Source organism: Hypanus sabinus, chromosome 2 (genome assembly GCF_030144855.1).
Source record: "Hypanus sabinus isolate sHypSab1 chromosome 2, sHypSab1.hap1, whole genome shotgun sequence".
Taxonomy (NCBI): Eukaryota; Metazoa; Chordata; class Chondrichthyes; order Myliobatiformes; family Dasyatidae; genus Hypanus; species Hypanus sabinus.
In genome coordinates this window covers 146,881,881-146,908,118 of record NC_082707.1, presented here as the reverse complement: position 1 = coordinate 146,908,118, position 26,238 = coordinate 146,881,881, and the positions used below count along the sequence as shown (strand labels likewise).

General features: G+C 39.9%; 1 protein-coding gene across 1 annotated transcript in view; it reads left to right on the top strand.

Annotated features, from left to right (window-relative positions):
• Nucleotides 1-26,238, top strand: part of ttc6 (tetratricopeptide repeat domain 6) — a 283,236-nt gene that overhangs the window by 53,096 nt on the left and 203,902 nt on the right. The window contains exons 4-6 of the mRNA XM_059956588.1: nucleotides 1,204-1,449; nucleotides 7,390-7,535; nucleotides 17,996-18,205. Coding sequence (XP_059812571.1) covers nucleotides 1,204-1,449; nucleotides 7,390-7,535; nucleotides 17,996-18,205 — 602 coding nt within the window. The remainder of the gene's footprint in view (nucleotides 1-1,203; nucleotides 1,450-7,389; nucleotides 7,536-17,995; nucleotides 18,206-26,238) is intronic.

Sequence of the window (26,238 nt, the reverse complement as noted above, 5' to 3'; positions counted from 1 at the left end):
GGGAAAATGTGCCATTTAAACTGCAGGACTTCCTAAGTCACACTTTTTCTAGTATTTTCATCTATTCTATTAGAAGGCAGTACAGTGACCTGAGCTAAGGAGTGCCCATTGGTAAATGATTTAAAGTAGGGAATGCCTCGTTGATGGTTACACTGAATCAGGTGTGGCGAGGAGCTATTTAGCTCAGTTATGCCACTGGGAAAAACAGTTGGGCAAACAACATTTGCTTCAGATTACTGTGTATAATTTGGAAAATATTGCATTACAATGTTTGTACAACTATATTTAAGAAAAGAAGTGATTTTATTGGAAAGAGTGAAAAGGAAATTTAGGAGGATGTTGCCATGACTAGGAAACTATGGCTATGATAAAAGATTGAATAAGCTAGCATTTTTCTTTTGGAGAAAACAAGGCTGAGGAAAGACTTATGTCTTTCTACCAATGTAGTTGTTAATGTAGCAGAGCAAGAGTTGGAGTGTATTACCAGGAAAGGCTTCGAACATGGACTGTTCTACAAAGACTCACTCATTGGATGGTTGAGATCTGGAACATTCTGCACCAAAGGTGGAGAAGGCAGAAACAAACATCACATTTGGTCCCTTACCCAATTCATCAATGAACATTTTGAATGGCAGTACCCAAGTACTGATCCCTCCGATGTTCCTCTAGTTACTGCAAGCCAGCCTGAGCAAGACCTATTTATTTTCACTTTATTTCCCAACTGTCAACTAATTTTCAGTCCATGTTGGTAACTTATGCCTAACTTCATGGACTTCAATGTTGCACACTAACCACTCTGGGAGTTTTTAAAGGCCTTGTGAAAATCCACATATACCAGAATAGAGAGAATCTATAATGTCCCATACACAGCATAAACGACAAGATGTGGTATCAATCGACCTTAGCTGCCTGGAAAAAATCAGTAAGGGTGAAATGTACAGAGTGATAGTGACTTTTATCTCTACTGGTAAAGTGGTCCAGATGTGAGGACATACTTGGAGATCTGCCTACTTTCAAAATGTAAGCTGTTAGACTAAACTTTAACTCTGATTGAAGGTTCACAATGAAGAGGAAATTTTTGATTTTACATCTCTGGTGAGTGCCTTGCTTTCTGATGTTGTATTGTGCGTGGTTTTGCAAATAAGATGTTCCCTCTTTAGGACTAATTTTTTAAAAGATTAATATTGTTATTTTACTGTTTAGATTGAAGAAGAGAATATGGGATCTCTTCCAGAAATCGGTCATAAGGTCAAACTGGAAGAAGAAGCCACAAAGGATTTGGATGACACTTTATTAAATGCAGTTAGTTCTCCAGCATCCAAAGATGTAACTACATCTATTTATGAAGAGGAGGCATTTTTAAAACAGAACATCTTTGAAATTACGGAGAGTTTGCAGGATACTCTAACTAATGAAGAAGCACTAAAGATTCTTGCATTACCTACAGAGGTAGGTTTTAATTCCATTTAGAAGATGTTTGCCATTATTCAATCTTGTTGACAGTTTTGACAGTAAAGTCAAGGTATGACAATTATGGACCTTTACCTTGATTCCATTCTATCCCACTTGGTTCTGTCCCTTCCCACCTACATCTACAACACATCTCATGCTCTTGATCTCCTCAGTAAACTTAAATTTCCCTGGCCCTGTCTGCCTCATTTTCACCATGGATGTTCAGTTCCCCCATCGTGAAGGCCTCAAAACCCTCTGCTTTTTTGACAAAGGAACCAACCAATCCCCTCCATCACCATCCTCCTACATATGGCAGAACTTAACCATTTTTCCTTTGGCTTCTCCCACTTTCTCCAAACTTGAGGGGCATGGGCCCCAACTGTGCCTGTCTCTTCTTTACCATGACACTACATTGCCGCTGCTTCATGCACCTATGCTAAGCTCGTCAATTTCATCAGTTTTGCCTCTAACTTCCATCCTTGGTCCATCTCTGACACCTCCCTCTCCTTTCTCAATTTCTCTGTTACCATCTCAGGAGACAATCTGTCCATTGAACCATAGAACATTACAGCACAGAAACAGGCCTTTTGGCCCTTCTTGGCTGTGCCGAACCATTTTTCTGCCCAGTCCCACTGACCTGCACCTGGGCCATAACCCTCCAAACCCCTCTCATCCATATACCTATCCAAGTTTTTCTTAGATGTCAAAAGTGAGCCTGCATTCACCACTTCATCTGGCAGCTCATTCCACACTCCCACCACTCTGCGTGACGAAGCCCCCCCCATGTTCCCTTTAAACTTTCCCCCTTCACCTTTAACCCATGACCTCTGGGGTTTTTTCTCCCTTAGCCTCAGTAGAAAAAACCTGCTTGCATTCATCTATACCCATCATAATTTTATACGCCTCTATCAAATCACCCCTCATTCTCCTACACTCCAGGGAATAAAGTCCTAACCTATTCAACCTTTCTCTGTAACTCAGTTTCTCAAGTCCCTATAAACCTTCTCTGCACTATTTCAACCTTATTAATATCCTTCCTGTGATTAGGTGACCAAAACTGCACACAATACTCCAAATTTGGTCTCACCAATGTCTTATACAACCTCACCATTACATTCCAGCTCTTATACTCAATACTTTGATTTATAAAGGCCAGTATACCAAAAGCTCTCTTTATGACCCTATCTACTTGTGATGCCACTTTTAGGGAATTATGTATCTGTATTCCCAGATCCCTCTGTTCTACTGCACTCCTCAGTGTCCTACCATTTACCTTGTATGTTCTACCTTGGTTTGACCTTCTGAAAAGATATCAGTCAGCCGATATCTTTTATAAACCTATCAATTTCCAAGGTTAACTTGACTATATTTCTTCCTTCCTTATGTCTTGTAAAAATACTATCCCCTTTTCTCAGTTCCTTCACATCTGGCGCATCTGTTCCCAGGATACTGTTTTCTGTATCTGGACATCAGAGATGTCCTCCTTCAAAGAAAGGGGTTTCCCTCCCTCCACTATTGATGCTGCTTTCACTCGCATCTTCTCTATTTCCTGAACATCCTCACTCACCCAATCTTCTGGCCGCCTTAACAGTGATAGAATTCCTCTAGTCCTTACTTACCACCCCATCAGCCTCCACATCTAACACACCAAACACATCATCCTTTCATCCTCCACAACTTACGCCATCTCAAAGGGATCTTACCACTAGATATATTTTCATCTCTTCCCCACACCCCCCACCAACTTTCCACAGGGATCTCTCCCTTCATGATTCCTTTGTCCATTCAAACCTCCCCACTAACCTTCCTCTAGGCACTTATCGCTGCAAGCGGCCTACGTGCTACACCTGCCCATACATTTCCTCCCTCACCTCCATTCAAGGTCCCAAACAGTCCTTCCAGGTGAGGCAACACCATCTGTAAATCTTCTGGCTGTTCTCTATTGTATCCAGAGCTTCCAATGAGGCCTCTTCGACATTGGTGAGATGAGTCATAAATTGGGGGACTGCTTCATCGAGCACCTCCGCTCAATCTGCCAAAAGCAGAACTTCCTGGGCCAAACATTTTAATTTTGATTCCCATTCATGTTCTAGCATGTTCATGGTCTCCTCTTGTGCCAAAATGAGGCCACTTTCAGGGTGAAGGAGCAACACCTTATATTCCATCTAGGTAGCCTCCACAATGATGATGTGAATATCGATTTCTCCTTCATTTCTCCCTCCCCTCTTCCTCTATTCCCCACTCTGGCTTTTTCCCTCCTCACCTGCCTATCATTTCCCTCTGGGTCCCCTCCTCCTTCTCTTTCTCCTACGATTCACTCTCCTCTCCTATTAAATTCCTTCTTCTCCAGGTTTTACCTTTCTCACTCACTTGGCTTTCCCTTCTAGCTAGCTTCCTTCCTCGCCCCTCCACCACCTTTTTCTTTTAACCTCTTACCCCTTCTTTCTCAGTCCTGAAGAAGGGTCTTGGTGCAAAATGCTGCCTGACCTACTAAGTTTCTCCAGCATTTTCTTCAGCAATGATTTCCTTTAAGTCATTGATGGGGTGAAAGCTACCTTGTAGAATGGGAAAAATTCTGCACGGCTTAAGACTTTGTTGAAAGATTTAAAAACTTGTCAAGAACAAATAGCTTTATTTCAAGGGTGGCTGTTGTCAGGAGTTCACTGTAAAAAAGGAAAATGAGGCAAAAAATGATCAAATTTAAAAGATACCCAGTTGAGAACTGGAAGTTTCTAATCTACAGACCCACAGTCAAAGAACAAGAAAATGAATTTCATCAGAATTGCTCCAGTTTTGGTGAGCAGCTTGGAATTGGTTTCTCAATGACGATTGTATCTAAGGGACACTTAAAAATGCTTTTAGAAATAGGTGATGAGCTAACATGATTGCAAAAGATTGGGGCCTTGCTCTTCATATATGAGTGCTGTGAAGAATGGTGAAAATTTCACTTGTAATTATAAGGATGTTATAAACATTGTGAAGTTGTCTTTTATTTAAAATGCATTTTATACCATTCAACCGAATGGAATCTACATACAGTACAAATACAACCTATAAATGTATTATTTTTAATTTAATATTTTGTACTTATTTACCACTGAAGGAACACATTTTGTTATGAACTGTAACTTATAAAAAATGATCATTATGATTTTTTAACTCAAGATGCATTTTAATACAGATTTGATGTTTACTTCATGTTTTGGTTTCAGTTAAATAACTTCAGAGTTGATGGTGAAAAGCACAGTGATCACCAACAGAAACAATCTTATTCAGATATGCTGAAACAGTATTTTCACAGATGTCACTTTGTAAACAAGGTTTAATAAATCAGATTTAATGCAAGAAGAACACGACAGCAATCAGATGTTCCTAGGCCTGGAGAGTTTTAATTATTGGGGAAGATTGGCTAGGTTAAGGTTGTTCTCTTTCAAATAATTGAAGTTGAGGAGAGATTAAACAATATGAAAGGACTGAGTGGAGGGGAAGTAAAAAAATAAGACCTGCTTCTCAGTTTTTAAATAACAAGGTAACCTCAAATTAGGGTAATTAGTTGAAGGACCAAAGATGAGTCGAAGAAAAATATTTTTATCAGAACTCAGTGGACGTTGTCAGGGATTCACTGCTTAGTGTATTCAGTACAAAGGCTAGCAAATCAGTTTGCACTTGTATAAAACTTCTGTGAGGCTACGTATGTAGTATTATGTACAGTTCTGTTTGCTACATTACAAGAAGGGTGTGGTGACTTTGGAAAGGGTGAATAAAAGGTTCACCAAGATGTTGCATGGATTGCAGAGTATTGGCTAAAGTCAGAGATTGAACAAACCAATTTTCTCTGGACTGTTGGAAGCTGAAGGGTGACTTGATAAAATTATGAGAGACATAGGTAGGGTAGATACATAAAAAATAGGAGCAGAAGTAGACCATCTGGCCCATTGAGCCTGCCCCGCCATTCAATAGGATCATGGCTGATCTGTCTGTAACTCAGCTCCATCTACCTGCCCTTTCCCCATAACCCTTAATTCCCCTACTATGTAAAAATCTTTCTAACTGTATCTTAAATATATTTAGTGAAGAAGCCTCAACTGCTTCCCTGGGCAGAGAATTCCACAGATTCACCACTCTCTGGGAAAAACAGTTCCTCCTCATCTCTGTCCTAAATCTTCTCCCCTGGATCTTGAGGCAATGTCCCCTAGTTCTAGTCTCACCTACCAATGGAAACAACTTTCCTACTTCTATCTTATCCATACCTTTCAAAATTTGTTATGTCTCTATAAGATCCCCTCTTATTCTTCTGAATTCCAGAGAGTATAGTCCCAGGCGACTCAATCTCTCTTCATAAGTTAACCCCTTCAGCTCTGGAATAAACATGGTTAACCTCCTCTGCACTGCCTCCAAAGCCAGTATATCCTTCCTCAAGTATGGAGACCAGAACTGCACACACTGCTCCAGATGTGGTCTCACCAGTACCCCATATAGTTGCAGCATGACCTCCCTGACTTGAATTCAATCCCTTTAACAATGAAGGCACTTGCAAGCCAACTTTTTGCAATTCATGCACAAGCACCCCCAAGTCCCTCTGCACAACAGCATGCTGCAATCTTTCACCATTTAAATAATAATATGCTCTTCTATTATTCCTTTCCAAGGGGATGATCTCTCATTTACCAGCGTTGTATTCCATCTGCCAGACCTTGGCCCACTCACTTAACCTATCTGTATCCCTCTGCAGACTCTCCACATCCCCTGTACAATTTGCTTTTTCACTCAGTTTACTGTCATCAGCAAATTCTGCTATGACTACACTCCATCCCCTCTTCCAAATCATCAATGTAAATGGTAAACAGCTGCAGGCCCAGCACCGAGCCCTGAGGCACCCCACTCACCACTGACTGACAACCGGAGAAACACCATTTATACCGACTCTCTGCCTTCTATTGGTTAACCAATCCACTATCCATATCAATACACTTACTCCAACTCCATGCATCCGCATCTTATTTATAAGTCTCTTGTGTGGCACCTTATTGAATGCCTTCTGGAAATCCAATTATACGACATTCACCTGATCCCCTCTGTCCACTGCACTCATTATGTCCTCGAAGAACATGAGTAAGTTTGTCGAACAGGACCTGCCCTTTCTGAATCCAGGCTGTGTCTGTCTAATGGAACCGCTCTTTTCTAAATGTTTCGCTATTTCTTCCTTAATGACAGCTTCAAGCATTTTCCCGACTACAGATGTTAAGCTAACTGGCCTATAGTTGCCCATCTTTTTAAAAAGTGGCATTACATTTGCTGTCTTCCAATCCACTGGGACTTGCCCAGAGTCTAGAGAAATTTGGTAAATGATTACCAAAGCGTCTACTATAACCTCTGCTAATTCCCTCAGCACCCTGGGATACATCCCATCGGGACCAGGGGGACTTATCTAGCCTCAGGCTCTCTAGTTTGCTCACCACTATCTCTTTAGTGAGTGATTTTATCGAGGTCCTCACCTCCCATTTCGTCCATAACATCATTCTTTGGCATATTAGACGTGTCCTCCACCGTGCAGAACGATACAAAAGTTTAAAGTTTTCCCAATCCTCCAGTCTCCCACTACTCTTTGTGAATTTGTGCACATCTTTGTACACAGATAGTTCGAGTCGTCTTCTCTGGGTGGAAATGTCAAGTACTAAAGGTGAGGAGGAAAGTTTAAAAAAGATGTGGAAGGCAAGTCCTTTTTTTAAGACAGAGTGGTGGGTGCATAGAGAATGCTGCCAGGGACTCTGATGGAAGCAGATATAATAGCAACATTTAAGAGGCATTTTAGACAGGCAGGAAATGCAGGCATGTGAGATTATATTAAATTGACATCACAACACTGCAGGTGTCATGGCCCAAGATTCTGTTGTGATGTTGTACTATTGCATGTTCTATATTTTGTCTCATTTCTAGGTTACATATTCTGATATAGTTAATGCTAAAGGGAGTGCATTTGGATCATTGAAGAAGTCTGCTGGAGACCAGCAAATCCGTGTTGAAGAGAATGAGAATCTTCTGAAACAAACTTCAGTGCTGGCCACGTGGACTCCAAAGAATAAGTAAAATACTGTGTTTTAAGCTTCAGAATGAGTCTTGTGTAGAACTATTATGAACTAAAGTAAAAATAGTTTAAGACTCTATAACCTTGAAACTGAACTCACTTGTATTTGATCACAAACAAGAGAAAATCTGCATGTGCTTGAGAATTTCGAGCAACACACAAAATGCTGGAGGAGCTTGGCAGGTCAGGCAGCATCTGGGAAAAGGCTCTTTTCCTAGATGCTGCCTGGCCTGCTGAGTTCCTCCTGCATTTTGTATATGTAACTTGTATGTGATTTTTTTAAAATCGGTAAATTGGGCATAAAAGTAATTTTGCCCTTTTCTGAAATATTTTCATCCATTTCCTGTTGTGGTCCTGTCCTACAACAGGACAGGGCAACTGCCTATTTTCTGCTCCCCAATGCACTTTGTGTGCCTCAAGGCAGCACAAGCAAGCGTGGTTCTTAAAATAATGTCAACGTTAGAAATTTAGATTCAAAGAACTAAATAATATGAGGGGTATACTGAAAGAAGAGAACCATGCATGAATTGAAACCCCCCTTGATACATTTGTATGTTTTTTTTTTGATTTTGTTTGGCAGATAGCATATCTGTTAATTTTAAAAATGACAAGAGGTACTCATTTGTAAAGGCCAAGGCTTCTGAGTATTGCTAACTTAAACTTGCAGGTCTTTTGATTTATGAGCTCAGTCCTATCACTGATCTTTGTAATGTAGTGTGATGTTCTTTGTAGTTAGGCAGAGCCTGGCCCAAAAGATCTTACTAAAAATGTTAACTAAGGCTACGTCCACACTACACCGGATAAATCCGTAACCAAAACTTTTTCTCTTCATTTTTACCCTTCGTCCACACTAAAAAGGTGTTTTTGTCCCCCGAAACCAGAGCTTTTCAGAAATGCTCTCCAAAGTGTGTATTTTTGAAAATGCCAGATTGGCTGGATCAGTGTGGACAGGATAACCGGAGAAGTCTAAAAAATGCTGTCAGACGGTAGCACGCTATTTCATTGTTTTCTTGAACGCAACTTAACAATTTCAGAACAGATGGCAACAAGGCTGATGCCAGAAGAATTAGAAATGTACTCACCAAATACTTTGACCCATAACTTACTGAATAAATAAGTATACTCACTTTGCCCTGTTTTCTGTCCTTGCTCGTATGAAGGTGGTTTACCTATTTATGCAAGTACTTCTCTGACAATAGATGTGTAACAGCTTAATGTAACATTGTATGGAAATACAAGATAATACTGATGCAGACATGTTTTATACATTTAACAAGGTGCTTTATTAATGCAACAGAGTTAGTCAGTTTTTCAATGTTCATAGTCAGCCGGGTCAAGCTGACCGTGAACTCCCTGTCGGTTGCCTCCATACGCTCCAGTATTTGTTTTTCTTTTACTTTTAAGTTCTCCTGCACGAAAGCCAACAGCTGTCTGTCGTTTTGTTTTTCTGCTCTGTAACTACACAAATGCGCAATTTACGGCGAGATTTGACACCAAACATGTGGCTTGTTTTTGGGAGATGTGCCCTGCGCATGCACAGGAGGAGGAGATTTGCTGAAATCTCCATTTCAATGTGGATAGAGATATTTTTTTAAAACACATAGTGTGGACACCTATCGTTTTTATGCGAAACCGGCATTTTCAAAATTATCTGGTCTAGTGTGGACGTAGCCTCAGTAGGTCAACATGCAAATGAACCAAAGATCAGGTTTTAACATTTCTATTGCAAGTAAACTGTGATAATGTTTTCTTAAGGCAAGGTTATTCCAATTTCAGAATTCCTTTGCAATTACAGAATTTGTGGTAGCCATAGCACCCTACGAAGATTTAAAAAGTGAATTTTTGAGTCTTCTAACTTAATAACTCTAAGGATGAATTAGATTCCTTGCCTTTTCACTTCTCTGTATATAAGCTTTTTCACATTAATAATACATCTTAACTTACAAGCCTTACTTTGGATGCTTCAGTGTATAGATTTCAATTGCTGTAATTATTCATCTAGATACTGTTTATGCATCAGTTGGTCATGTGGTTTAAATGAAACTTTTGTTTGCTCTTTTCCAATAATACTTTTATAATTAGCAGCACTCTACAATGGCCACATCTTATTTCCTCCCAAACTTTTAAATCTTAGCTTTTGTATCCAATACACCCTGAAAGAATTTGATTGGAAAGCAGTCTTTATTTGGGTACTTACAGATCATAGATGGTCTGCACTCCCATATACATAATTCAGAATAGACTCATGGGGAAAAGATTGCTCATGAGCTGAGAAGGTGATATTCAAGTGACCATCAGGACATTGTTTAGAATAGGAAGATTTAGATTGTTACTATATGAAGTCTTATGATTAAATCCTTTTTACAGTATGATTTAATTAGGTTGAGAGTATGTCTACCTGACCAACATTTGAAAAGGTTGTATTCTATGTTGATATTCTTGCAAGCATTTGATATCAGGTTGAGTCAAGTTATGCAAGGTGGTGTTATTTATGCCACTTGACTCAATGCTTTAATCATGTAAGGAATATTTGGTTGGTACAATGGGGTATGTTTTCTTTCTTGGCCAATAGCAGCATATAAAGAAGTTTGACAAGTCATATTTTTTCAGCCTTATGCAAATAGGCTATGGGTCATGTATAGAAAATTATAAATATAATGGATTCTGGTTATTTGGGGCAGCCACTTATTTGAGGCAGTTCTTGAACAAAGATAATCCAGAAAACAGCCAGGATTCCCATTGTTTATTTGGGTCACTATGCTGCTTAAATGGGACAGGAGATTGTTGTCAAAGAGTTTCTAACTAGCATCTTTCACATGCATTTGTGTGGCTGCTAGGCACTACGTCATCCTTAGAGCAAACAAATTTTATATAGTGTCAGTTGTGTGTATTTGTGTTCAAAAAGCAGTGGTTTTTATCACATGGTTGGCGAGAAATAACCAGTAAGGTAATTACCAGTAAGGTAATTCAGAACTGTTTTGCTCACTGTGGTTTCAAGCATTCAGACTAGGAGATTCCAGAAAAGGCCAGGAGTAAAAAGAAAATGATTTCACTGCTTCAACAAATTAGGAACTATGAATAATTTGAAGGTATTGAATGCTACAGTGTTACAATGACAATGATGAATTGGAGGAAGCAGTGTATGAAGGCAGTCCATTATCTGCACTGATTTTGCTCGTGCACAATCGATCAAAAGAACGTGCAGTGTACACTGGTTGAATTCCTCTGTTGATAACTGTTAGGAATTAATATTTAGTTTTATATTGTTGTAGAAGTATTGGCAGTTTGGGCAGACTAGACTTCATTCCATGGAACCTAGGAGCCTGAGGGTGACCTTGTAGATCATTAGGGCATAAGCAGGTGAATGCATATAGTCTTTTTCCCCAGGGAAATGGAATCAAAAACTAAAGGGTGTACAATGAGAGGTGAAAAATGTAAAAAGGACCTGAGAGGCAACTTCTAGGAGGGCCAAGATGGCCTGTTTCTGTGCTGTGATTGTTATATGATTGATTGTTTGTTATATGGTTCTTCATGCAGAAAGTATAGGTATGTGGAAGGAACTATCAGAGAAAGTGCTTGAGGTAGGTACAGTACAATAACAATATTCAAAATATATGTGAACGTTTTCATAGAAAGGAAAAGTTTAGAGAGATGTAGGCTAAATGCAGACAAATGGGATGAACATAGATGAGCATCTTGGTCAGCATAGATGAGTTGGGCCAAAGGCAGTAGAACTCAACAACTATACTGAAGTTACATAGAGTCAGAGAACACTACAGCACAGAAACAGAACATTTGGCCAATCTGGTCCATGCCGAACTATTATTCTGTCTAGTCCCATTAACCTTCACCCAAATTATAGCCCTCAATACCGCTCCCATCCATGTAGTTATCTTCATTTCTCTTAAATGTTGAAATCTAACTCGCATCTACCACTTCCATTGGCAGCTCATTCCACACTCCACCATCTTCTGCGTGAAGGAGTTCCTGCTCATGTTCCCTTTGAATATTTCACCTTTAACTGTCAGCCCATGACCTCAAGCAACCTTAGTGGAAAAAGCCTGCTTGCATTACCCAATCTATCATGTATAAACAAGCTGGAGGAACTCAGCAGGTCAGGCAGCATCCGTTAAACGAGCAGTCAATGTTTCGGGCTGGGGACTGAAGAAGGAGGGGGCAGGGCCCTATAAAGAAGGTGCCAGGTGAAAAGCTAATCAGAGGAAAGACAAAGGGGTGGGGGAGGGAAAGCAGGGAGGGGATAGGTAGGAAAGGTGAACAAGGAATGTAAGGGGAAAGCACTATGGGTAGTAGAAGAAGGCAGAATCATGAGAAAGGTGATAGGCAGCTGGAAGAGGAGGCAGAGTGAAAGTGGGATGGGGGAAAGGAGCGGGAGGAGAATTACCGGAAGTTGGAGAATTCGATGTTCATACCAAGGGGCTGGAGACTACCCAGACAGTATATGAGGTGTTGCTCCTCCAATCTGAGTTTGGCTTCATCGAGGCAGTAGAGGAGGCCATGTATGGATATATCCGAATGGGAATGTGAAGCAGAGTTGAAGTGGGTGGCAACCAGGAGATCCTGTCTGTTGTGGCGGACCGAGCGGAGGTACTCAACGAAGTGGTCCCCCAATCTGCGTCAGGTCTCGTCGATGTAGAGGAGGCAGCACCGGTAGCATGGGATACAATAGACAACCCCAACAGACTCACAAGTGAAGTGTTGCCTCACCTGGAAGAACTGTTTGGGGCCCTGAATGGTGGTAAGTGAGGAGGTGTAGGGACAGGTGTAGCACTTATGCTTGCAGGGATAAGTACCATGTGGGAGATCTGTGGGGAGGGACATGTGGACCAGGCAGTCGCGGAGGGAACGATCCCTGTGAAAAGCGGAGAAGGATAGAGAGGGAAAGATGTACTTAGTGGTGGGGTCCTGTTGAAGGTGGCAGAAGTTGCGCAGGATAATGTGCTGGATCCGGAGGCTGGTGGGGTGGTAGGTGAGGACAAGGGGAACACGGTCCCTGTAGTAGTGACAGAAGGATGGGATGAGGACTGAAGTGCAGGAAGTGGGGGAGATGTGGGTGAGGGCATCATTGATGACCGCAGAAGGGAAACCACAGTTCTTTACATTTGAGATGTCCTGGAATGGAAAGCCTCACCCTGGGAGCAGATGTGACAGAGACGGAGGAACTGGGAATAGGGAATAGCATTTTTACATTTGGCAGGGTGGGAAGAGGTATAGTTGAGGTAGTTATGAGAGTCAGTGGGTTTATAGAAGATGTCAATGGACAGTCTGTCTAGAGATGGAGACCACGAGATCGAGAAAGGGGAGAGAAGTGTCTGAGATGGACCAAGTGAATTTGAGGGCTGGGTGAATTGACAACTGCATTGGTGCTGCTTCCTGTACCCATGCTGAGCTCGTCAGTTTCATCGACTGCCTCTAACTTTCACCCAGCCCTCAAATTCACTTATAATTCAGGTCCTCAAGTTCTTGTAATCTCCTTGTGAATTTTCTCTGTACTCTTTCAATCTTGCTAATATCTTTCCTTCACACAATACCCCAAATTAGGCCTCACTAATGTCTCATACAACTTTAACATGACATCCCAACTCCTGTACTCAATACTTGGGACTTATGAAGGCCAATGTGCTGAAAGCTCTCTTAATGACTCTCCATCTATGATACCGCTTTCAATGAATTACGATCTGTATTGCCAGATCACTCTGTTCTATCACACTCCACTGTGCCCTACTGCTCACCATGTAAGTCCCACCCTGATTCGTCCCTTATCCCATCCCTGACACATTTAGTTCATTTTTATCTCTCTCTGCCCATCACTCTGCCTGTTCTCCATCTCCCTCTGGTGCTTTCCCCCCCACCCCCTTTCTTTCTCCCGAGGCCTCCTGTCCCATGATCCTTTCCCTTCTCCAGCTCTGTATCACTTTTGCCAATCACCTTTCCAGCTCTTAGCTTCATCCCACCCCCTCTGGTCTTCTCCTATCACTTCGCATTTCCCCCTCCCCCTCCTACATTCAAATCTCTTAGTATCTTTCCTTTCAGTTAGTCCTGACGAAGGGTCTCGGCCCAAAACGTCGACAGCGCTTCTCCTTATAGATGCTGCCTGGCCTGCTGTGTTCCACCAGCATTTTGTGTGTGTTGTTTGAATTTCAAACATCTGCAGATTTCCTTGTGTTTAAACTTCACACTTGTCTGCATTAAATTCCATTGCCATTTTCAGCCCATTTTCCCAGCTGTTCCAGATCGTGCAGCAAGCTTTATATCTTTCCTCGCAGTTCACTATGCCCCCAATCTTGGTGTCATCTGTATATTGCTGATCCAATATTCCATATTATCATCCAGATTATTGATATAAATGACAAATAACAATGGACCCAACACCAATCGCTATGGTACACCACAATTCTTCAGACAGAGTGGAAACCATCCTCTACCACTCTCTGACTTCTGCAAAACCCCAATACCTAATCCAATTTACTATCTGATCCTGAATGCCAAGTGACTGAACCTTCTTGACCAACCTCCCATGTGGGACCTTGTCAGAGTCTTTGCTAAAGTCCATGTAGACAATCCACTTCCTTTCCTTGATCAACTTTCCTGGTAACTTTCTCAAAAAACTCTATGAGATTGACTAGATATGACCTACCATGCACAAAGCTGTGTTGACTATCCCTAATCAGTTCTCGTCTATATCACACTGCTTATATATCCAGTCCTTTAGAATACCTTCCAATAACTTACTCATTACTGATGTCAGGCCCACTGGTCTATAATTTCCTGGCTTATTCTTAGAGCCTTTCTTAAACAATGGAATAATATTAGTTATCTTCCAATCATCTGGCACCTCACCTGTGGCTAAGGACATTTTAAATACTTCTGCTGGGCTCCTACAATTTATGCACTAACCTCCCACAAGGTGCAGGGGAACACCTTGTCAGGCCCTGGGGAGTTATCCATCCTAATTTGCCTCAAAGCGAGGACCTCCACCTCTGTACTCTGTATACGGTCCGTGAACTCACTGCTCTTTTGCTTCACTTCTATAAACTCAGTGTCCATCTCCTAAGTAAATACAGATACAATCAACCCATTTAAGATCTCCCCCATCTCCTTCAGCTCCATGAATAGATGACCACTCTGATCTTTAAGGAGGCTAATTTTGTCCCTTGCTATCCTTTTGCCTTTAATATATCTGTAGAAACCCTTGGGATTCTCTTCCACCTTGTCTACTAGCACAACCTCATGCCTTCTTTAGCGCTCCTTAAGTGTTCTTGAACATTTCTTATACTCCTCAAATACCTCCTTTGTTCCTTGTTGCCTATACCTGCTATGTACTTCCTTCTTCTCCTTAACCAGGGCCTCAATATCTCTCAAAAACAAAGGTCCCTTAAACCTGTTATCCTTGCCTTCTATTCTGACAGGAACATATGAACTCTGTACTCTCAACATTTCACTTTTGAAGACCTACCACTTATCAAGTACACCATTGCCAGAAAACAACTTGTCCTAATCCACACTTGCCAGATTCTTTCTGATACATCAAAATTAACCTTTTACAAAATTTGCAATCCCAACCCAAGGATCCGTTCTATCCTTCTCCATAATTATCTTGAAGCTAATGGCATTATGATCTGTAGATTCAAAGTGTTCCCTTATACACACTTATGTCACTGTGACCTCTGATACAAAATCTCTGTTAGGAAACAGGTATCTCCTTCCTTCCTTCCCATGATATCTTCGAGTTGATAACAGCTGGCCTTGGGAATTCATCAAACTTTGGTATTCCAAACTGTCTGTAAACAACTCCCCTCCCCTAGTACTAAAATGTTCCAAACTATCAATACAACCTTCCCCAAAGTTAATATATTCCATGTTCTTCCCCATGCTGAATATACATGAGGTACTTATTTAGAACCTCACTCATATCCTTTGGCTCCACATGCAGCAAAAGTGATACTGTAGTTAATAGTGAGGAAGAAAGTTTTAGGTTACAATAAGGTATCAATGGACTGGTTAGATGAGGAAGTGTACAGAGTGGTAAATGGCATTCTCTCCAAAGTGTAAGGCAATGCATTCTGGGTTGTTTAATAATAGAAGAAAGTTAAAATTAAAGTGTAGGTTGTGGAGTAGTGTAGTGATGGAAGGATAATGAAATACATATTTCATAAACCTCTTAAGGTAGCAAAACATTACCCCCACTCTGAGCATACTATGGTTGCATTGTTTACCATGTGAAATGCATTGTAGCAACACATTGAGTTCGTAATGACATTCCCAAATCTACAACCTCTTTGATCAACAAAAGCACCATCAGTAAGCTCTACTCAAAAATTCACAACATCCCAACATTAAAATACATCACTATTCCTTCATCATTGGCTCAAAATCCTAAAACATCAATGCTTACAGCTATAAACATTTACTACCTAGATTTCAGAGTTCAAAAAGAGGGTTCACATCTACATTGTCAAGGGCAATTAGTTCTAGATAATTGATGCTGGTTTTGCCTTCTCTTCAAACTATAAATGAATAAAATAAGAACTGTGCATGAACTCTGTTGGCATTTGAGCCAGCTCTTTTTGGTAATTTTGGAATTCTGAGTTTTCTTTGCCCCCAAAACTGACACCCATTTGTCAAAATTAACCAAAGGAAACCAGGAGATGAATGTTCAGTGACCTTAGTATAGCCTCAGTAGCAGGTCAATTTCTAACCTTTTATTTCCTAACTAAGATTTGAATAAATAAAATGAAAAAGTCATTGGTAAACTTTAAAATTTTCTCCCTCAGTTTATGATGGAATAACAGATTAACATCTTGTGAACAAATAATTTAAAAAATCATGGTGGTTAACAGTTTAAATTAATTAACAATAGTTCAATGTGTGTTTGCATAAATTTACTGTTTTTCAACTGTTTCCAAATATCTCTCATACATGGAAATGGTGAAAAAGGTCTTTTTTGATAGTGCCTGCTATATAAGCACCAATGCCCTTGAACGGAAAAAACTTGCAAAACGTAGTAGATTGAGCTTAGTCCATCATGCATAAAGCCCTTCCCATCACTGTGCACATTTACAGGGAGCGTTGTTGCAGGAAAGCAGCATTCATCGTCAGAGACCGCCCCCCCCCCCCCCACTATTCAGGCCATGCTCTCCTCCCATTGCTGCCATCAGGAAGGAGGTACAGAAGCCTCAAGACCCACACTACCATGGTTCAGGAACAGTTATTACTCCTCAACTATCAGCCTCATGAACCAGAAAGGATAACAACACTCAACTTCCCACACTCCAACACTGAACGTTTCTTCAACATATGGACTCGCTTTCAAGGACTCTTCATCTCATGATCTCAATAAACAGTACATTGCTTATTTATTTATTATTTTGCTTGTGTTTTTTTGTTTCTTTATATTTGCTAAAAATTCCCACAAGCAGATTAACCTCAGGATTGTATATGGTGACATATATGTACTTCAATGATAAATTTAATTTGAACTTTGAACTTTATTGTAGCAGCTGTCAGGTGGTCATCCAGGCAGTCTTTGTGTGAACCTGAAGCTGGTTATGGCTCATGGTCAGCTTGGCTTTGCAAAACTATCCCAGTGATAATGCTCCAAAGTTGTCAAGATGATGGATGCAAAAGGGTGGTATGAGCTTAGGGCCAGCACCAAGGGACTCTGTAAGATGATGGCTGTGTTCAGTACAATTTCTTTTAACTCTGTAGTGTGTCTGCTTTAAGAGGAACCTAACAAATAAGGAAATAAAAAATGTTCCAGTGAAAAGTACATATATTGTAGATATTGTTGTATCTCTCATCCACTTCCACAGTATTCCCATTGTCTGGTTCATGGAAACCATGATTCTTGATTGATTATAAAAGATTATAAAACTGCCATTTTGGGCTAGCTGTATATGTGGCAAGGTGGTCTGAATGTTGCAGTTGTAGGTATTATAAGTAGTGTACAGTTCCACATACTCAGAAGCATTCTAGTAATGCATGCAGGAGAGTGTTGAGTTACTTCTTAAGAACAATATCTTATGAAGCTCCTGCAAGCTTTTCTAGATGTTACCAATCTCCTGGCATCTTTGTACAGTAAATATACCTTTACTTCATCCTCAGGTGTGAAGAGAACACAGTTAACTGGGTGTACATACCCCCACTCAGAAGCTTCTCTTTCTGCCATTTTCTCCCTGCATCTGCATGATTTCACAATGTTTACACTAGTTTGCCAAGCTGCATTAATTTAAATAGCATGGGTGAATCCTGCAGCACAGAATCAACACAACTCTTCAGGAACAAGTGTTATTTTTGCAAGTATTTATGCACAAGATTTTTTTTAGAAGTTAAAAGCTGCTAACAAATTTTTTTTAAACTTTAAGTATAATTTATTACATTGGTGTATTTGTGCTGTAAAATGCAAGCATTATTTTTTTATTCATGTGGATTTTTCCCTAGAGATCAAGGATATCAGACAATCCATCATCTTTGTGTTGCTGAACCTAGTCACCTACTGCCCATTGATTTGCAACATGCTTCAAGGCTTTATTTTACTCCAAGCAGACTAGGACATGGTAGTAGTAAACTTCCAGAATTCGTGCAGCAAGTGGAATCAGATATTTGTTCAGATGATGACTTTTCTTCCCTGGAGCAACAGAAGATAGCAAGGTAACCACAATTATTATATTTGGTTTTAAATTCAACGGTTTTGAAAATTCACTCTGGATACTCTTTGGCTTCAGCATAGAGATATATAATTATAAACTGCAGGATCAGCTTCTGAATATTACATTTTTCAGTGTACAGATCAAAGTTATCCACTGACAAGCATGACCATATTCCCATTTTAGAACTCTGATATATCAAAGAAACTGTAAAGTTGGGAGAGAAGAATGTGAGGATACTTCCATTCCTTTATTGTTCTTTCTACTTATTCTGATAGCTTTCTTTTCTTAAAAAAAAGGAAGGCACAATCTGAATCTTGAGCCCTTAACAGTGCCTATGAAACTCATTATCAGGAGTTGAATCTGATCTGACTACATATTGAAACAGCACACACAAAATGCTGGTGGAACACAGCAGGCCAGGCAGCATCTATGAGAAGAAGCACTGTCGATGTTGCCATGTTGTTGTAGCCATGGGCACCCGCATGGGTCCCAGTTATGCCTGCCTTTTTGTTGGCTTTGTGGAACAGTCCATGTTCCAAGTCTGTACGGGTATCCATCCCCCTCTTTTCCTTCACTACGTCGACAACTGCATTGGCGCTACCTCCTGCACGCATGCTGAGCTCGTTGACTTCATTAACTTTGCCTCCAACTTTCACACTGCCCTCAAATTTACCTGGTCCATTTCCGACACCTCCCTCCCCTTTCTTGATCTTTCTGTCTCCATCTTTGGAGACAGCTTATCTGCTGATATCTACTATAAGCCTACAGACTCTCACAGCTACCTGGACTATTCCTCTTCCCACCCTGTCTCTTGCAAAAATGCTATCCCCTTCTCCCAATTCCTCCATCTCCGCCACATCTGCTCTCAGGATGAGGCTTTCCAGGACAAAGGAGGTGTCTTCCTTTTTTAAACGAAGGGGCTTCCCTTCTTCCACCATCAACTCTGCTTTCAAATGCATCTCTCCCATTTCCCGCACATCTGCCCTCATCCCATCCGCCTGCCACCCCACTCGGGATAGGGTTCCCCTCGTCCTCACCTACCACCCCACCAACCTCCAGGTCCAATGTATAATTCTCCGTAACTTCTGCCACCTCCAACGGGATCCCACTACCAAGCACATCTCTCTCTCCCCACCTCTTCCTTGCTTTCCACAGGGATCGCTCCCTACGCGACTCCCTTATCCGCTTGTCCCCCTCAACCCTTCTCACCGATCTCCCACCTGGCACTTGTAAACGGAACAAGTGCTACACCTGCCCTTACACTTCCTCCCTTACCACCATTCAGGGCCCCAGACAGTCCTTCCAGGTGAGACGACATTTCACCTGTGAGTCAGCTGGTGTGGTATACTGCATTCGGTGCTCCTGGTGTGGCTTTTTATATATTGGTGTGACCCCACGCAGACTAGGAGACCATTTCACTGAATACCTATGCTCGGTCCGCCAGAGAAAGCAGGATCTCCCAGTGGTCACACATTTTAATTCCACGTCCCATTCCCATTCTGATATGTCTATCCATGGCCTTCTCTACTGTCAAGATGAAGCCACATTCAGGTTGGAGGAACAACACCTTATATACGGGCTGGGTAGCCTCCAACCTGATAGCATGAACATTAACTTCCGTTAATGCCCCTCCTCCCCTTCTTACCCCATCCCTGACATATTTAGTTGTTTGTTTTTTTTTCTCTCTCTGCTCATCACTCTGCCTGTTCTCCATCTCCCTCTGGTGCTTTCCCCCCCACCCCCTTTCTTTCTCCCGAGGCCTCCTGTCCCATGATCCTTTCCCTTCTCCAGCTCTGTATCACTTTTGCCAATCACCTTTCCAGCCCTTAGCTTCACCCCACCCCCTCCGATCTTCTCCTATCATTTCACATTTCCCCCTCTCCCCACTACTTTCAAATTTCTTAGTACCGTTCCTTTCAGTTAGTCCTGACGAAGGGTCTTGGCCCGATACGTCAACAGTGCTTCTGCTTATAGATGCTGCCTGGCCTGCTGTGTTCCACCAGCATTTTGTGTGTGTTGTTTGAATTTCCAGCAGCTGCAGATTTCCTCGTGACTATATATTGAGTCTCATTGAAGGGATAAGAACTTCCAGTAGACTTCTTGCTGAGCTCAGTCCTACGCCAGTAACCATGCTTGGTGGATGCTCTTGTGCAGATTTCACAGACACTGTTGAATCCCTAGTATGTGACTAGAGTTAGTCACGTCTGGGTCCAAGCCTTTTTCTGGACCAATCTGACAAACCACTGCTTCATTAAATATTACAGCAGGACTATTTCTGTCTTTCCTTCAATTGTTTTGCTTTTCTTTCTGTACATTGGCTTCTATTGTGATGATAAATTAGAGCATAAATAATTTGTATATTGGAGAAATAACCTGTGAAGAATTCTATTTTCAATTCAAATTTTACAAGTGAGTTATTATTAAGTTTACAACGATAGAGATAGGCATCAGATGGAACTGTAGAATTGTTGTTTACTTTTAAAAGGGATGGGGTCAGTCATGTTGTATTACTGGATAAATGATGTAGAAAAATGGATAAATAAATTAGAGAATGTGAATTGAACCAAACTAGAATAGTTTGAAAAATTTAGGTCAATTTAAAAAGAAATTAAAAGCTGGCTAATGCAATTGGCATAAAAAAACCAACTGATTATTACTTTGTCTGGCATATATATTATTCCAATCCCACACCAATTATAATTGGCTTTTAATTACCTTCTATAACGGCTGTACAGGATTACAGGAAATTCCAGTACAACTTCAATGCATCTGGTGATGTATGATACATGCCAGACTTGGCCAGATTCTGACAAAGAATCAGAAAAATAAACATTATTCCTGCTTTATGCTTGTATTCTCGATTTTGATCCCTTTATCATAGACTGAACTTTCAAGAATGAGGTTCGAATTTCATATCAAAGCAATATTGTTTTATTCAAGCTGGTAACTTTTATTGAGTTGGCAACTGAATTATTAACAATCAGAAGGTTAAAATTTGTTTCATTCCCTCTTTCTATTCGCCTGAACTATAAGGTTCTTCCTTATCTGGAAGTTCTGAAGACTCCAGACTAAGGTAAAAATGTGTTTAGTATGCTACAGAAGTTTAGTGCTTTCTGGCTCAGACGTGAATAAAATGTAGGTGCTGTGGGAAATTGATGGAATTTGTCTCTGAAAATTGTTCTGAGAGAATTTCCACTTCAGGGCTGTGTAATTTATAATTACACATATACCATTTGACACCTTTCACTGCATGTTTTGATATACAGGTGTCCCCAGTTTTTCGAACATTCGCTTTACAACAACTCGTTGTTATGAAAGACCTGCATTAGTACCTGTTTTCACTAACCAAAGCGGATTTTCACTTTTACGAGAAAAAGACGCCCGCTTTATATGTGTGTTTACCCCGAGAAAGTCTACAATGACTGAAGCCTTGTGTGGGCAGTTGTGTGCGCATGTGTGTACGTGCGTACGCATGTGTTTACATATGCATGTACGTACCCATGCATGTATGTGCTGATTTTTTTTCTCTAAATCGATTTTGGCTCGCTGTCTTTCCGATTTTGATAAGTGAAACTACACCATACCTACAATATTTCTACTTTATATAGGGTGTATATTTATCATATCATTCCTGCTTTTACTATATGTTATTGTTATTTTAGGTTTTATGTGTTATTTGGTATGATTTGGTAGGTTATTTTTTGGGTCTGGGAACGCTTAAAAATTTTTCCCATATAAATTAATGGTAATTGCTTCTTCGCTTTACGACATTACTGTTTAGAAATGGTTTCATAGGAACGGTCTACCTTCGGATTGTGGGGGATACCTGTCCATGTAACAAATAAAGCTTTATTTTCCCATTTGTCATCACATTTTCTGTTCCTATTTTTAGCAAGGTTTGTATTATTCAGCTACTTAACCAGAGTGCTTCTTCAATGCAAATGTGGAACATCAACAAGTTCCTTGTAAATATCCAACTGTTATCTCATTGATCACATTCATCATTGACATAGTAATAAAAGTGACAAGGCTGAAAAAATCTCCATCTATCTAACATAATTTTTTTTCTATTTTGTAGTTGATATCTGCCCTCATTCTTTTTTCCAGTTTATTAGACCTTAAATTTTTCTGCATTGAAAATAATTCACTTATTTTAAGCTAATTCTGCCAATGTCTTAATTTCTTACTTTTTTTAATTCCTCCATATCGACAATTTTCTTTGAATGGAGTCATATGCTAATTTAGAAATTGTGTCCGTATCATTAACAAAATTTGAGTACTATCATTCCAAGAATGGTTGTCATAAAATCCTATTTTTCATTTGCATGAAACAAACACATTTCCACTCTTGTTCATCATGATATATGGTTGTAATGCTCTGGAATTGAAACAATCATTTGGGATAAAATAGTTAAACCACTAAGGCAGTGTTTCCCAATCTTTTTTAGCCCAGCACCCCCCTAAAGCACTTTCATACTTGACAATGCCCCTCTTAGGCTCAATATACTTTCTGATTCTCCCATAGTGTAAAAACATGTCTACCATATGCTAACATGAGAAAAATGATTCTGCTTTAAATTTTTATTTGTCTTTAAACACTGTACCTGTGTGCAGTACGGCAGTTTCAATATCAATGTGATCCTTGGGTTTGATGGTTTTTAGCAGGAGTTGAAATACAGAGAAGGCAGAGGACTGAATGTATATCTTGCATCAGTGGAAGTTATCTGCAGTATACTGGACATTCAAGAGTGTAAGGGAAGTGAAGTACATGAAGTGAAAATTAAGACTGAGAAGGTGCTCAGGAAGCCTAATGCTCTGAGAGTTGATAAATCTCCTGGACCTGATGGAATGCACCCTTGGGTTCTGAAGGAAGTAGCTGGAGAGATTGCAGAGGCATCAACAATGATCTTTCAAGAATTGGTAGATTCTGGAATTGTACCGGATGACTGCAAAATTGCAAATGTTACTCCGCTATTTAAGAAGGATGGGAGGCAGCAGAAAGGAAACTATAGACCTGTTAGCCTGACATCAGTGGTTGGGAAGTTGTTGGAATCGATTGTTAGGGATGAGATTATGGAGTACCTGGAGGCACATGACAAGATAGACCAAAGCCAGTGTGGTTTCCTGAAAGGAAAATCCTGCCTGACTAACCTTTGAGTAAGTTACAAGCAGGGGAGATAAAGGAGATGTAGTAGATGTGGTGGAACTTGGATTTTCAGAAGGCCTTTAACAAGATGCTGCACATGAGGCTGCTTAGCAAGATTACATCCCTTGGAATTACAGGGGAGTTACATGGGTGGAGCATTGGCTGATTGGCAGAAAACAGAGAGTGAGAATAAAGGGATCCTATTCTGGCTGGTTGCCGGTCACCAGTGGAGTTCCTCAGGAGTCGGTGTTGGGACCACTGCTTTTTACAATGTATGGCAATGATTTGGACTATGGGATTAATGGATTTGTGGCTAAATTTGCCAATGATACAAAGATAGGTGGAGGAGTGGGTAGTGTTGAGGAAACAGAGAGCCTGCAGAGAGACTTAGTTTAGGTGAATGGGCAATGAAGTGGCAAATGAAATACAATGTTGGAAAGTGTATGGTTTCACTTTGGTGGAAGATATAAACAGGCAGACTTTTATTTAAATGGGAAGAGAATTCAAAATGTAGAGATGCAAAGGGACTTGGGAGGTCCTTGTGCACGATACCCTAAAGGTTAACCTCCAGGTTGAGTCTGTGGTGAAGAAGGCAAATGCAATGTTGGCATTCATCTCTAGAGGAATAAAATATAAGAGCAAGGATATGATGTTGAGGGTCTATAAGGCACTCATGAGACCACACAGAGTATTGTGTGCAGTTTCGGGCTTCTCATTTTAGAAAGGATATACTGACATTGGAGAGGATTCAGAGAAGATTCATGAGAATGATTTCAGGAATGAAAGGGTTACCATATGAAGAGCATCTGGCAGCTCTTGGGCTGTATTCCCTGGAGTGCTGGAGAATGAGGGTGGTGAGTGCGTGGAATGGGCTGCCAACAATGGTGGTGGAGGTGGATATGATAGGGTCTTTTAAGAGACTTTTGGATAGGTACATGGAGCTTAAAAAATAGAGGCCTATGGGTAAGCCTAGTAGTTTCTAAGGTCTTACAAATGAGAAACATAGGGCATTGCTAATCTGACAGAAATGGAATAAAACCATACTACAGGTATGTAACATTGTATTGACACATGCTCTGCAATTTCCATTTTTTAGCCAGATTAGAATTTAAGGCTTCACTGCCTTCAGACTCATAAAGATTGCATCGTAAGTATTTATCCATCATTAACATGGCCAAATTAAAATAAAAAAAACATAAACTGGGAATACCTATTGAATGTTGATGATGGCAGCGAGTTGACACGGATAGAATGATGGTAGTGGCTTGCAAAGGAATGGTGAGGCAAAGATGAAGACAATCATAACAGCAGAAATTACATTAACAAGGATTCAGATTGGAATCTGAAAATTAGTTAATTTTCTCCCATTGCTCAGTGGGTATAAGACAATGAAGTTCTTTTTCCCATTCCTTCTTAATTTTTTCTGATACCTCTGGCTGTATTTTCATGATCATATTATAAATGATGTCTACTAAACCCTTCTGACAAGGATTCAGAGCTAAAATTTTTTCTGTAATGTCTGATGGACATAATTTCAGAAAAGACTGTAACTCATTATTCAAAAAAGTTCTAACTTGCAAATATCTAAAAAAATGAGTTTTAGGTAAATTATATTTATTAGATAGCTATTCAAGGGACATAAAACTATTATCTAAAAATAGATCAAGAAAACATGTTATACCTTTTGCTTTCCACAAAACAAAGGCTTGATCCATAAAAGAGGGCCGATAAAAAAAGTTAGATATTACAGGACTTGATAAGATAAATTTATTCAAGCCAAAAAATTTATGAAATTGAAACCATATTCGCAATATATGTTTAACTGTAGGATTAGTTATTTGTTTATTCAATTTAGATAAAGAAAAAGGAAGTGAAAATCCTAAAATTGAAAACAATGAAAAGTCTTGTACAGATTTACATTCCAAATTTACCCATTGTGAACAAGCTGCTATAGTCGATTCTTGTGTCCAAAATATTAAATATCGTATATTAACTGCCCAATAGTAAAATCTCAGGTTTGGCAAAGCCAAACCACCCTCCTTCTTAGGCTTCTGTAAATATTTTTTGCTTAGTCTAGGATTTTTATTCTGCCACAGATAGGAAGATATTTTGGAGTCAATAATATCAAAAAAAGGTTTAGGAATAAAAATTGGTAATGCTTGAAATAAATGTAAGAATTTGGGTAATACCATTATCTTAATAGCATTAATTCGACCAACCAATGACAAAGATAATGGAGACCACCTGGTAACAAGTTGCTTAATTTGGTCAATTAAAGGTAAAAAATTAACTTTAAATAAATCTTTATGTTTTTTTGGTAATTTTAATACCCAAATAAGTAAAATAATCTGTGACAACTTTAAATGGTAAATGTTTATAAATTGGAACTTGCATATTTCGTGGAAATAATTCGCTCTTATTAAAATTCAATTTGTAACCAGAAAAGTTACTAAACTGAGCAAGCAAGGACGAAATAGCAGGAATAGATCTCTCAGGGTCGGATATGTATAGTAACAAATCATCAGCATATAATGATAACATACGTCCCTTCCCCATGAGTAATAGCCAAAATATTAGGTGATTCATGAATGGCTATAGCTAAAGGTTCCAAAGCAATGTCAAATAGTAAAGGACTTAAAGGACAGCCTCGCCTTGTACCACGGAATAACTGAAAAAAGATCTTTGATTATTGGTAAAGACCGAAGCCAAGGGTTTATAATATATTAATTTAATCCATGATATAAATTTTGAACTAAAATTAAGATGCTGCAACGTATTAAATAAATATGGCCATTCAACTCTATCAAATGCTTTTTCAGCATCTAAGGAAATGACACATTCTGGTATTTTGGGTGAAGGAGTATAAATAATATTAATTAATTTGCTAA